Source organism: Rhagoletis pomonella, unplaced genomic scaffold, assembly GCF_013731165.1.
Source record: "Rhagoletis pomonella isolate Grant_MI unplaced genomic scaffold, Rhpom_1.0 Rhpom_scaffold_00013, whole genome shotgun sequence".
Lineage (NCBI taxonomy): Eukaryota > Metazoa > Arthropoda > Insecta > Diptera > Tephritidae > Rhagoletis > Rhagoletis pomonella.
In genome coordinates, this window is record NW_023458567.1 from 20554759 (window position 1) to 20566241 (window position 11483).

General features: G+C 37.2%; 1 protein-coding gene across 1 annotated transcript in view; it reads right to left on the bottom strand.

The window, feature by feature from the left end:
- Positions 1 to 7225: 7225 nt before the first annotated feature.
- LOC118748958 (probable serine/threonine-protein kinase roco9) overlaps positions 7226 to 11483 on the bottom strand; it is an 82084-nt gene continuing 77826 nt past the window's right edge. Inside the window, exon 2 of the mRNA XM_036483722.1 lies at positions 7226 to 9524. Coding sequence (XP_036339615.1) covers positions 8372 to 9524 — 1153 coding nt within the window. The 3' untranslated portion in view covers positions 7226 to 8371. The remainder of the gene's footprint in view (positions 9525 to 11483) is intronic.

Here is an 11483-nt window from a genome sequence, read left to right on the forward strand (position 1 = left end):
CCGACAAAAGGTTACTCAGCCATATCCCCTGCTTGTATAAATGCCCTCTCAGCCTGCAGTGTCCTGTGAGGATACCAGTTACTATTCTAAGCTGCCCTTTTGGGAGGTCAATTAAACTTTGGAAGCTCCTTCTGTTATAACCCCCCAGTAAACTTTTTGCCTGATGCATTTCTGACGAACTTTACCAGTTTAGATCCCTCATAGTGATCCTATCTATCCTAAGCTCCTCTTTTAGAGTGTTGGGACCCACTCTTTGGAAGGGCTCAGGGCCAACTGGAGTAATGGCTACCGACTCTCTTGCGATACAGTCAGCCGCCTCGTTACCCTCTACTGCCTTGTAACCAGGTACCCACGTTAACTTGATGTTATTGTGTCTACTCAGGAGTTAAGCTTCTCAATACACTCCAGGACCAGCGACGACTTGACCTCAGAGGATATGAGGGCCCTGAGTGCTGCTTGGCTAACACTTACGATTATGATTCTCTCCTTTCTATACCCTCTACTCATGATTGTATCCGCACATAGATAGATGGCGTAAACTTCTGCTTGAAAGATGTTCGGATATTTCCCCATAGGAACAGAGATCCTGGCCCTGGGTCCGACAATTCCAGAACCTATTCTTTCTGGGGCCTTCGAGCCAACCGTGCAACTCTGAAGTAGTGCCTCAGAAGCGGAGACACTCCAGGTTGCTTTACTGCAAAGCTCTATTTTGAATCTCTTCTTAAAAACTATGGTCTTACCTATGTCATCTCTAGGCTAGTGGCAGCGAGGACCCTAGCTTCTCTATTTCTCCAAGAGGAAATGGCTTTACCTTTTCCATATCCCTCTAACGCAATGTTAAGCAGAGTTTTTTTGGCTGCCTGCTCTATGGTTATATGAAGAGGCGCAAGTTCAAGGACTACTTCCAGCGCCGTCGTCGGACATGTACGCATCGCTCCTGTTATGCATACACATGCCAGTCGTTGTAGCTTGGTGAGCAATTGTCTCACCGTGGCTAGAGTAGTTCTTGAAACACAAGCTACCGCCCCATAGGTAATCATTGGCTGTACTATCATGATATAAAGCCATCTTAGGATCTTTGGCGTACAACCCCAGGATTTTCTCGCCAGACGCTTACACACCCTTAAAGCTTTCGTGGGTTGGGAAGTGATCGCGTTCACATGTTTCTTCCATGGAAGCTTGGTGTCTAGGATTAATCCCAGATACTTCAATTCGCTGGCGAAGCTGACCACGGCCCCCTCCAAGGTTATGCCCCTCATACCCAGAAGGGTTCTTTTCCTAGTATAAGGAATAATGGCGGTTTTGGTAGGATTCATGATAAGCCCTAACTTGTCGCCCCATCACAGAGGGCGCTCTCAAACTTTCCCCTGGCAATTATCACTATATCATCCGCGTGGCCTTGGCAGCCGTGTCCGTGGACCTTCCAGCCATGTATGTATGCATGCTGACAGGTGTGCAGGGATGTATGCCTCAGAATGGCAGATCTAATGTGGTTGTCTATTGTCCTCTCCATTGCTTTTAATGCAAAATGGTTTACAACTCTGAATCAACAAAATTCATGCTTCTTTTCCTTAACAACCCTGATCAGATTTTACCCCCGAGGAGTATTCGAAAAGGTATGTTACTGTATGTACTGTATTTGTATCAGCAGTCTAACATTCTCCTAGTTTCTTTTCTTTGTTTCGTTAAGTCGCTTTTCCACCAAGGTGGAAATGACTCTCCTGAATATCGTAGCGGGTAGGTCCTATTTATTGAATTCTGAAATGTTGCCTCGACGATTCTCAGATAGGCCTCAATCTCCCCTGAGGCCATCGGCCGCACTTAGGGATTATAACCTTCACTAAAAGTATGTTCACATATAGATATTATCTCAATCAAAGCTCGTTTTTCAATCACCCCGTTTACACAGGCAAATCTCAGATTATTAGCCATCAAATTTGCTGTGCTTGGTTTTCGCACATCTCAAGGAAAAGTTATGTTTCTTCTCCGTGCCGCCGTCATCACTTTTTTTCTGCTACATATATATAAGCACTTTAAAAATATTTTATCTTAGTATTTTGTTAGAAATACCTTTACAAACCTCTTTTCCTTGCTAGCATCCATTTTTATTTACTTTAACATTTGGCATTTCTCCTCTACTTCGCAAAATTAATCGATAAAACTAGGTTGGACACCGAAAAGTTATCGGTTAAATCTGAGAATAAGTACTCTCTCAAATGTGTCAAAAATGTGCCAACACGTGCCAAAAGTGCCCAGAGCGTGAGGAACGCAAAAAACCACATTTCGTGCCCGGAATCAACATATCAGCTCTAAACAATGATTTTACGTGTACATATTTGTCTTATATGGCTAATAAAATTACCAAATAACTACATTTTCTGAAAATTCTGTGATATTTTCCACTTTTGTTTTTATAAAATTTGCTTTCGGATTTGAACAACAACAGCTGTTATTTCAAAATGCCCTCTTGCACATTTGTGCCCGGAAAAAAAGTTCGGGCTGTTTCGAGCGCAAAGAAGAAGACATTTCTCTCTCTAATAAATACACCACTTAATATAGTTAATTATGTTTTTTTTTTTATAAAAACGTACATTTTTATTAAAAAATTTTTATAATTTCGTTTTTTTTAGTTTTTCTCGAAATAAGTATATAAGGTATATAAAGATATGCATATCAAATAAAAGGTCTATCAATTATCTTTCCAACCATGTCCACATTTTGCAATAGTTTTCGAAATATAAGCTTTTGAAAATATTGAAAAAGTCCTAATGGACTTGAAATCAGCATAAAAGATCTATAAGATGAAATCCGTCCGTTTTCGGGATAAAACTTGACCAAACTTTTTTGAACCGTGGTTACAGTAGAAATAAAAGATATCGATACTTTGCTTTGATGCCTTTCTGGACAGAGGGACTCTTGTGAGCTTGCCCTTTGGGACTGAAATCTTTGATCTGGGTCCAGCAAAAAATATGCAACCGTCTAGCACTCATTGTGGGGAAACTCAGCTTAACACTTGTTACGCACGGGGACGCCTTTTATTTTTGTATCATAGCCGGCCTTCGCCACGGGAGGCTAAAGCCAATCAAATTAGCGAAGAAAGCAAACGAAATATTCAGAAATCTCAACAGGGAAAACGAAAAAGTCGAATGCGTAGTCACAGCAAACAAGCCAAGATCAAAAACGAAAAGCAGAAAAGAAGTTCATTGAAGAATCGCGCAGCCAAAATAGTGGATATGTATGTATGTAACGGGTGATTTTTTTGAGGTTAGGATTTTCATGCATTAGTATTTGACAGATCACGTGGGATTTCAGACATGGTGTCAAAGAGAAAGATGCTCAGTATGCTTTGACATTTCATCATGAATAGACTTACTAACGAGCAACGCTTGCAAATCATTGAATTTTATTACCAAAATCAGTGTTCGGTTCGAAATGTCGACAAATCGAAATTATCGACAAATTTTGTTCAGCGATGAGGCTCATTTCTGGTTGAATGGCTTCGTAAATAAGCAAAATTGCCGCATTTGGAGTGAAGAGCAACCAGAAGCCGTTCAAGAACTGCCCATGCATCCCGAAAAATGCACTGTTTGGTGTGGTTTGTACGCTGGTGGAATCATTGGACCGTATTTTTTCAAAGATGCTGTTGGACGCAACGTTACGGTGAATGGCGATCGCTACCGTTCGATGCTAACAAACTTTTTGTTGCCAAAAATGGAAGAACTGAACTTGGTTGACATGTGGTTTCAACAAGATGGCGCTACATGCCACACAGCTCGCGATTCTATGGCCATTTTCAGGGAAAACTTCGGAGAACAATTCATCTCAAGAAATGGACCGGTAAGTTGGCCACCAAGATCATGCGATTTGACGCCTTTAGACTATTTTTTGTGGGGCTACGTCAAGTCTAAAGTCTACAGAAATAAGCCAGCAACTATTCCAGCTTTGGAAGACAACATTTCCGAAGAAATTCGGGCTATTCCGGCCGAAATGCTCGAAAAAGTTGCCCAAAATTGGACTTTCCGAATGGACCACCTAAGACGCAGCCGCGGTCAACATTTAAATGAAATTATCTTCAAAAAGTAAATGTCATGGACCAATCTAACGTTTCAAATAAAGAACCGATGAGATTTTGCAAATTTTATGCGTTTTTTTTAAAAAAAAAGTTATCAAGCTCTTAAAAAATCACCCGTTATGTATATACGCATGTAGAAATAAATGAAAATATCAATTTTTTTGCAAATATTTCAATACTTTTATTTAATTTTTTGTTTTTTTTCGTAATTTTATATTGGTATGCTTTTTTTGTAAATTTGTTTATGATTTTTTTTTTTAATTTATGATGAAAGTTTTTATTTGTTCTACATTATATATAATTAATTACAAGTTAATTTTATGCAATAACTATAATTATAATCAATATCATTTACATATGTACGTACGTATGTATAAGTATATGTTTGTATGTATGTTTAATAAAAAAGAAATTAAAACTATAACTAGATAGTAACAGCTAAGAAACTTTTTTTACTAATGTAGTTTGTGTAGTTAATTTTTTTTGTTTAGTTTTTTTTTATGCATTAATCTTGCATTGCAGTTGAACTTAATTGTAATAGAAACAGGAAAATAATAGTGAACAACTTTAGTTTTTTATTTATAATTTTTGTTTTTTTGAGTTAAATTTAATAAAATATGCAAACTAACATTAAAGAAAAAAAGCATTGAAATACATTTTTTCACAAACTGGCTAATTTTACAAATAAAAAACAAAAACTTATAAAATTGCAACTAAAGCGCTTAGCTGTGTGTGTGTTTTTTAACACATTTATGGAAGCCAAAATAGAGAGCAAAAGTAACAGTTAAAACGAATATTTGGAAAACAAAAAGATTTGAACTCTATAAAATTTCAGCTCTTAAGTGAATTTTTTAAATAATAAAAAAAACAATAACATAGGGGAAGTATTTTTTTTTTAATTCAAAACAGATACTTTTTCAAAAAACATTTAAACAAAAAAAAATTAGTTTCGAATTTGTTTGTAAATTAAAATATCCTTTTTAAATTTGTGCATTTTCACATGATTTGGCATGTCTTTTTTGAAAAAAAAAATAAAAATTTATTTATTTTCTTTGATGGAAACTAAGAGCTGAAACCTTTGTTTTTTTTGTTTTCTGTTTGTAAATGCGCACCAAGCAAACTGAATAGAAAAATATATTTTATTTGCATAAGCATTCACATTTTCTTTTCAAAATTATTATTATTTTTATTTCTTTGTTTTTTACTTATGCCTTAAAAAATTAAGTAATTTGTTTTTTGAGTTTGCTTTTTCATTTGTTTCAGTATTTTAATAATAAATATAACCTAAATATTTGTTTAACTTATTTTTTTTTTAATTTTTTGTTGTTTTCCACTTTTTATATTGTTTTTTTTTTCGCTGCAGTTTACAATTGTTTTTTAACAGTTTCGTAAATTTTTTTGCTTTGCTTGACTTATTTTTTTCAGCTCATGCTTGTAATTTCTTGGGTTTTTATTATACTTATTATTACTATCACAGCCATTTTTTGAAATAAACAAATTCCGCTTGAACCCGTTTTTTCGTCAACTCACGATTTTTTACAACTCTGGTTTGTTTTCTTACAAAAATTACAACAAAATTACTGCTCTTGCTAGCCCTTTCCATAATTAACAACTTTCAATTTTGGCTTGTTTTTTTTTTTTACTTTTTAAAGTTAAACTTTTTATTTATAAATTTTGTAGGCTCGCGTTATTTGTTCTTTTAAATTTTTTTGTGCGAAATTATTGTTTTTATATTACTTTGCGATTTTTCTTGGCTTTTTTCAATAACTTTTTGTATCATAATGACTTCTCATTGCACTTTTTAACTGAAAATTTGTTTGATGTCGTTTTGTTTTGCTTAATCGAAGTTGCTTCGTAAGAAAAGGTATGCAAATAGAGACGCTAAATTGATTTGACTTTGAAAATCTGGCGACGAATTTGTTTGTTGTTGTTGAAAATTATGTTCAATTATTTTGAAATGTTTGTCACAATATTATTGCGGCTTAATGACTTTAATTAAAAAATGATAACTGAGCCTGAGTCCACTTATTTATTTTTTTTAAATATATATTTAAATGAGTCAATAATTTTTGTAAATATTTTTGGAAGAACGTAAGAAGTTAGGTAAATAAAAAAAAAATAATAATAAATTGGGAAGATCCAAAAAAATATTTTGTTTTTGGAAAAATCTTCGCAAGTGAATAAATTAGAAAAACAAGTGGGGAGATTTAAAAAATGTCTTTTTTGAGCAAACAGAAATTTTTCAAAAAGGATATAAGGACAAAACTTCAAACAATCAACAAAAAAAAATTAAGAAAAATTTTACACAAAGGTGTTTTTTACTTGAGGCGTATTTCGCACTTCGCAGATTAAAGAAATTCTTTTTAGAAAAATAAAAACTAAATAAAAGTCTTTCTTTGCGCCTCACAGATTGAAATACATAATTCTTTTTAGTAAAAAAGCTGGAAAAATTAAAACGATAATTTAAATAAATAGTAAAAATTTTATAAAACTATGACAAGTTTTTTTTAGACATTTTCGGTGTCTGGCAAATTAAGGCATTTTTATACAAAAATAAAAAAGACATAAGAATGTTACAAGAAGTTTAGAAAAAAGCAACAATATTTTTTTTTTTTTGGTTAAGGGATTTTTGGGGGCTCTCAAATTGAGTTATTTTTGCGCAAGCTGATTTTGGCGCTTACAAATATGTTCATAAAAATCAACTATTGTTCGAAGACGGGATAAAACCGCCACGAAAAATTCTTCGAATTGGGAATCGTAAGTTTTTACATGGTTGAAGAATGTATGAAAAAATTGTTTTAGTTATAAGCTTGAAAATTATAAAATTATCAGTGGTTGATTAAGTTTTTAGTGGACAAATATGCAGAAGATCGTTCAGAGAAGTAGGAGTGAGGCGCCTAGACTTAGAAGTTTTGAAAATTAGTTAATTTTAGAGTGAATTGAAGGCAAGTTTCTGCTGTTTTTTTGCTAATAAAAATTTGTACGTTAAAAAAAAATAATTTATAATATTGTTCCAAAAAAAAAATTTTGTTTTAAATATTTAGTTCATTTTCAGCAGCCGTAACTATGTAGTTATTATTGTGTGATTTCGACTTAAATTTTTTATTGGAATTGCCACCTTAGTAAGTCACGTGAAACCTTTTTGCAATAATATTTTTTTTTGTGATTTGACTAGAGAAACTTCCTTTTTTGTTCTGATTGTTATTTCTACATTTTTAGAAAGAAAATTAGTGAATATTGCTTTACATAAGTAAATTTCTAAGCGAAATTTTTATTTTTTTTTTACTTTTCAGAGAAGAAAACTCCCAATGTTTACTTAGCTGCAATTTCGAAGGAGAAAATTACGTCCATTCCTTTCAATAAAAAATAGCAAATTATTTGTTGTAGAAAGCAAATTTTTTTGTAATACATATCTTATTTTTGTATCATAAAAACGCGTGACATTTTTTTTTTGTATTTCTACACATTTTTTTTTCACTTCATTAGCTTTTAAATCACACCTCTTGGGTGATCTCTGTCTTCTTCCTCACATCTACGTGACTAACTTACTATACAAACCTACATACTGTACATGTGTACATATGTACATATCTATGATGTAAGTATGTACGGTTGCTGTCTTCTGCTTGACTACATTTTCTTTGATTTAGTTGTTTTTTTTTTTTTTGTTTACTGCTTACCTTATATACTACACATGTATGTACATAATATGTCTGTGTGTAATTAGCTTTGTATAATTTTATATTTTATGTATTTACGTGTATAAGTTTTTCTTTTGAGTTTTTGCTTGGTTAAAAACTAATAATATTTGTGGAAAAAATCTTAAGCTAAATGCTTAAGCTTAAGAGTTTTTGTTTTGCCTATTTTAGTTGCAACAAAATTTGTGGCTTGTTGCCATTTTTATCTTTTTACATGAGTTATAAATTTTAAGTTTTTAGTGTTGTAAATTATGTACTTTTCCTCTTACACTTTAACATCTTTTTAAAAGTTAAGAAAGTTCTTTTGTTTTGTTTTAATATTAGTTACAATTTTTAAAGTTTTGTTTGCAATTATTTTGCTAAACTTAACAATGCGCTATAAAAAGTGAATTTTCTGTTTTTACTTTTGTTGTTTTCGCATCAGTTGCATTTAAGCCGCCATAATTCACAGCGAACAAACACCCGTCTCGCTCGCACATGCGCTCACTCATCCATGCCTAATCTCTTATCTTCTGCTATCGTTCGCACTCGCTTTTGCTGTCGAATTTGCTCTGTCTCGTTTACCACTTGCTATTCTATCGCCTGCTTTTTACTGATACTTTCATGTTTCCAGCGATGTGACGACCAGATTGTGAAATACACTTGCCGATTCGCTCATCATCGCCGCCTGTCCGCATGAGTCGCTGCCCACGCTGGGTGTTGGACTGGGCGTACCTAAGCGCAGCGCATCCATTATCACCTCAAAGTCCTTTTGATTTTGATTTAGATCGAACTCCAGTTCCAGCTCGTTGCCGCCATTGCCATTGCTTAGTTTTTGTCGTTTACTTGGCGACATTGGACCCATACCCATGCCGACGCTGACCCCCATGCCTAGTCCCAAACCCACACCAACGCCCATGCCACCACCTACGCTCACTACATCGAGCGGACAGTCTTCAATGGCGGAGATCAGGCGCTGTTGGGGGATGTAGAATTGTGAAAGCGCCTCGCGCACCAAACGATCGCTTTCGTCCTCGCTGCGTAGCCGTTTGCGAGACGAGATGGCTTTCTCTAGCTGTTCGGCGCCCTGCGTGATCTCCGGATCGATGAGTGGCATTGGCGCATTGATTTCGCTCAATTCACGGTCGAGTATTTCCAGGTCATTGTCAAGATTGCTGCTGCAGATTGGACGTTTACGCGAATGTGTGGTGCTGGTGGTTGAGACGACGACGGAGGAGGAAGAGATGGACGAGGATAGGGAGGAAGTGAGAGACGAATTGGCAACAGTTGTGGTGTTGGTGGCATGGCAGGAGGATGAGGCGGTGGCAGTAAAATGTGTGGTGTGTGTGGTAGTGCTGTGGATTGTAGAGGCGACGTTGGCGGTAGTGTGGATGGCAGTTGTGTGCGAGGTGATGGCGGCGCCGCTGCTGGTGGAGGTGGTGCTAGTGGTTGCTGCGCAGTTGCTGTGCGACGAAGAGTTGGCAATGTCGACGTGTGTGGTGGACGAGTGTAGTTTGTTGTTGTTGTTGTTGCAGTTGAGATTATTTTCATCGCCGCTTAAGAGAAGCTCTTCATCGCTGCTCCTGTTGCGCTCCGCGGCATCGTGAGCCCGCGAAAGATTGAGTGCGTTGTTGTTGTTGTTCGGTGAGGCATTGTTGTTGGCGATTTCATTGCAGGCGAATTTGTTCGATGGCTGATGATTGGAATTGTCAATGCCACAGCTGCTGTAGGGATTGAAAATGTTATCGCGTGCGCTTTCGGGCTTCACCTCGGATCTGTAATGGAAAAAAGAGGGAGAGAAGTTAAAATTAGAGTTACGTATGTTTAGCATAAAATATTACTATTTAATACTATTTCAGCGGTGGCAACTCTATATAAAGCTTTCAGAACTTTAAACGATACCCGCTTTGAACTAACTCGTACTTAACAGTTATGTTCATTAAGTCAAAGTAAAAAAAAATGCAAATCACAGTACGGTGTGAACGTAAAGAAAATAAGCAATTAAGGGTCCATCGGCCGTGCAGAGTTCAAAACCTGCTATGAAGCAGCATGCTGCAAGCAAGCACGAAAACTTTCACTTGAACTGAGCGGCCGCAATTGCTGGTGCGGCGCGCATACGAATTGCAGCAGATACCATAAATGTTGGGTGCAATAACAACAATTCGAATGAAATTAAATGGTAACAACATGAGGGACATTGAACGCGCAGCACAACAGCTGCGGAGTTCGTACAAAGCACACCACACAGAACCAGAGAACAGAGACGCGCATTCGACCGACAACGAAGCACAAATGTCAAAGCCAAGCACGTCAAAAATCCACCGCTAAGGCAGCAGCAGTCGAAGTGGGAAAAGGAGAGAAGGAAAGAAGCGAAGTGGGAAGTGGGAAGGCAGCTGGGGAAACAAAAGTAGCTGACTGGCAGGCGAGTAAGGACACGCCAAAAGCAGAGTGGTGGCGTCGTAGTTGAATGGCAGCAGCTTGCGAAAGCAGGCAGGCAGACCTGCGAGACGCGAAGGTTGGCGTGACTTCAAACGGCAGTTGACGAAGAAGAAGCAGAAGAAGAAAAAGAAGGGCTATACGAAATGAACTGTATGCGCTACGGTAATAATGGCAATGCGCTGATCAGTGCGCCTATCGCCGGTGTGTGGACTCAGCTGTGACCGATTTGCCAGCAAAACAACGCCGATAAAGTATTTACGGGCAATAGTAAGACAAGCAACGCTGTGTCCGTTAGTTTAATCGCAGTCGCCCTTGCAAGTATAAAACACAGCGCGCGCACAGCCACATACAATGCAAGCAAAGGTGTGAGCAGCGCTTTCCGGCGTACGCATGAAAGTGCGAATTTATGTGCGCTAATAGTTCGCACGCGTCGTTTGCTCATTAACGATGCGAGCCGATTGAAAATAGAGACACATCTACAAACAGACTTAGGCGAATAAAGGGTCCGCGAAGAGTTGCGTGCGAAATAAATTGGAAAAACGGCTACAATTGAAAAAAGGAATAGCGGAACAGGTTGCAAAAGCGGCAAAGGTGACAGAGGCGAGGAAATGAAGTAGTTACTGGCGTAAAGATAAGTGAAATGAAAAGAAAAAAAATCTACAAAATCCAGTTGGCTATTAAGCTAGTATTTATAGCGCTGTACAAAGTGTGGAAAAGCAACGTAGAAAGCGCAATAAATAAACCAGTAGCAGTGAATTAACGCGCATAGAGAGCTGCCGTAAGAAGTCATAAAAACCAAGCAACTATAAGCCACAAAAGCAGAGGAGGCATCGCCACTACAACTTTCCGGCTAGCGCATTAGTCGCCTCAAGGGCCGGCCGCATGACAGCCAAAGAGAATTATGGATAGTAACGCAACAGTTATTAAATTGCAATGCGAGCGGTAAGTTTTTAATTGATCAGCCAGTAGCCGTTGATTTGTACTTGAGATGATATAACCACATACATACGCATGTAAGTATGTAGGTGTGGAGTAGGACAGCAAGAGAAGGTGGCAATAAAACATAGTAGCACCTGGCGGCTTGCATGCGACGCTGCATAAATTGGGGCTCCGCAATAAACGCTGCGATGCAATGTGATTGGGGAGCAATAAATGCGTGCAGAGGGTAGCTGATACTACTAGTGGCTGCACACGCGCGCTGTAAATTCCAAAAGTGGTTGTGGCGCGGTGCGTTAACTTCTATAGAATTTATCATCGATTCACGCTATGAAATAGAGACTTATGACTTTTAATTG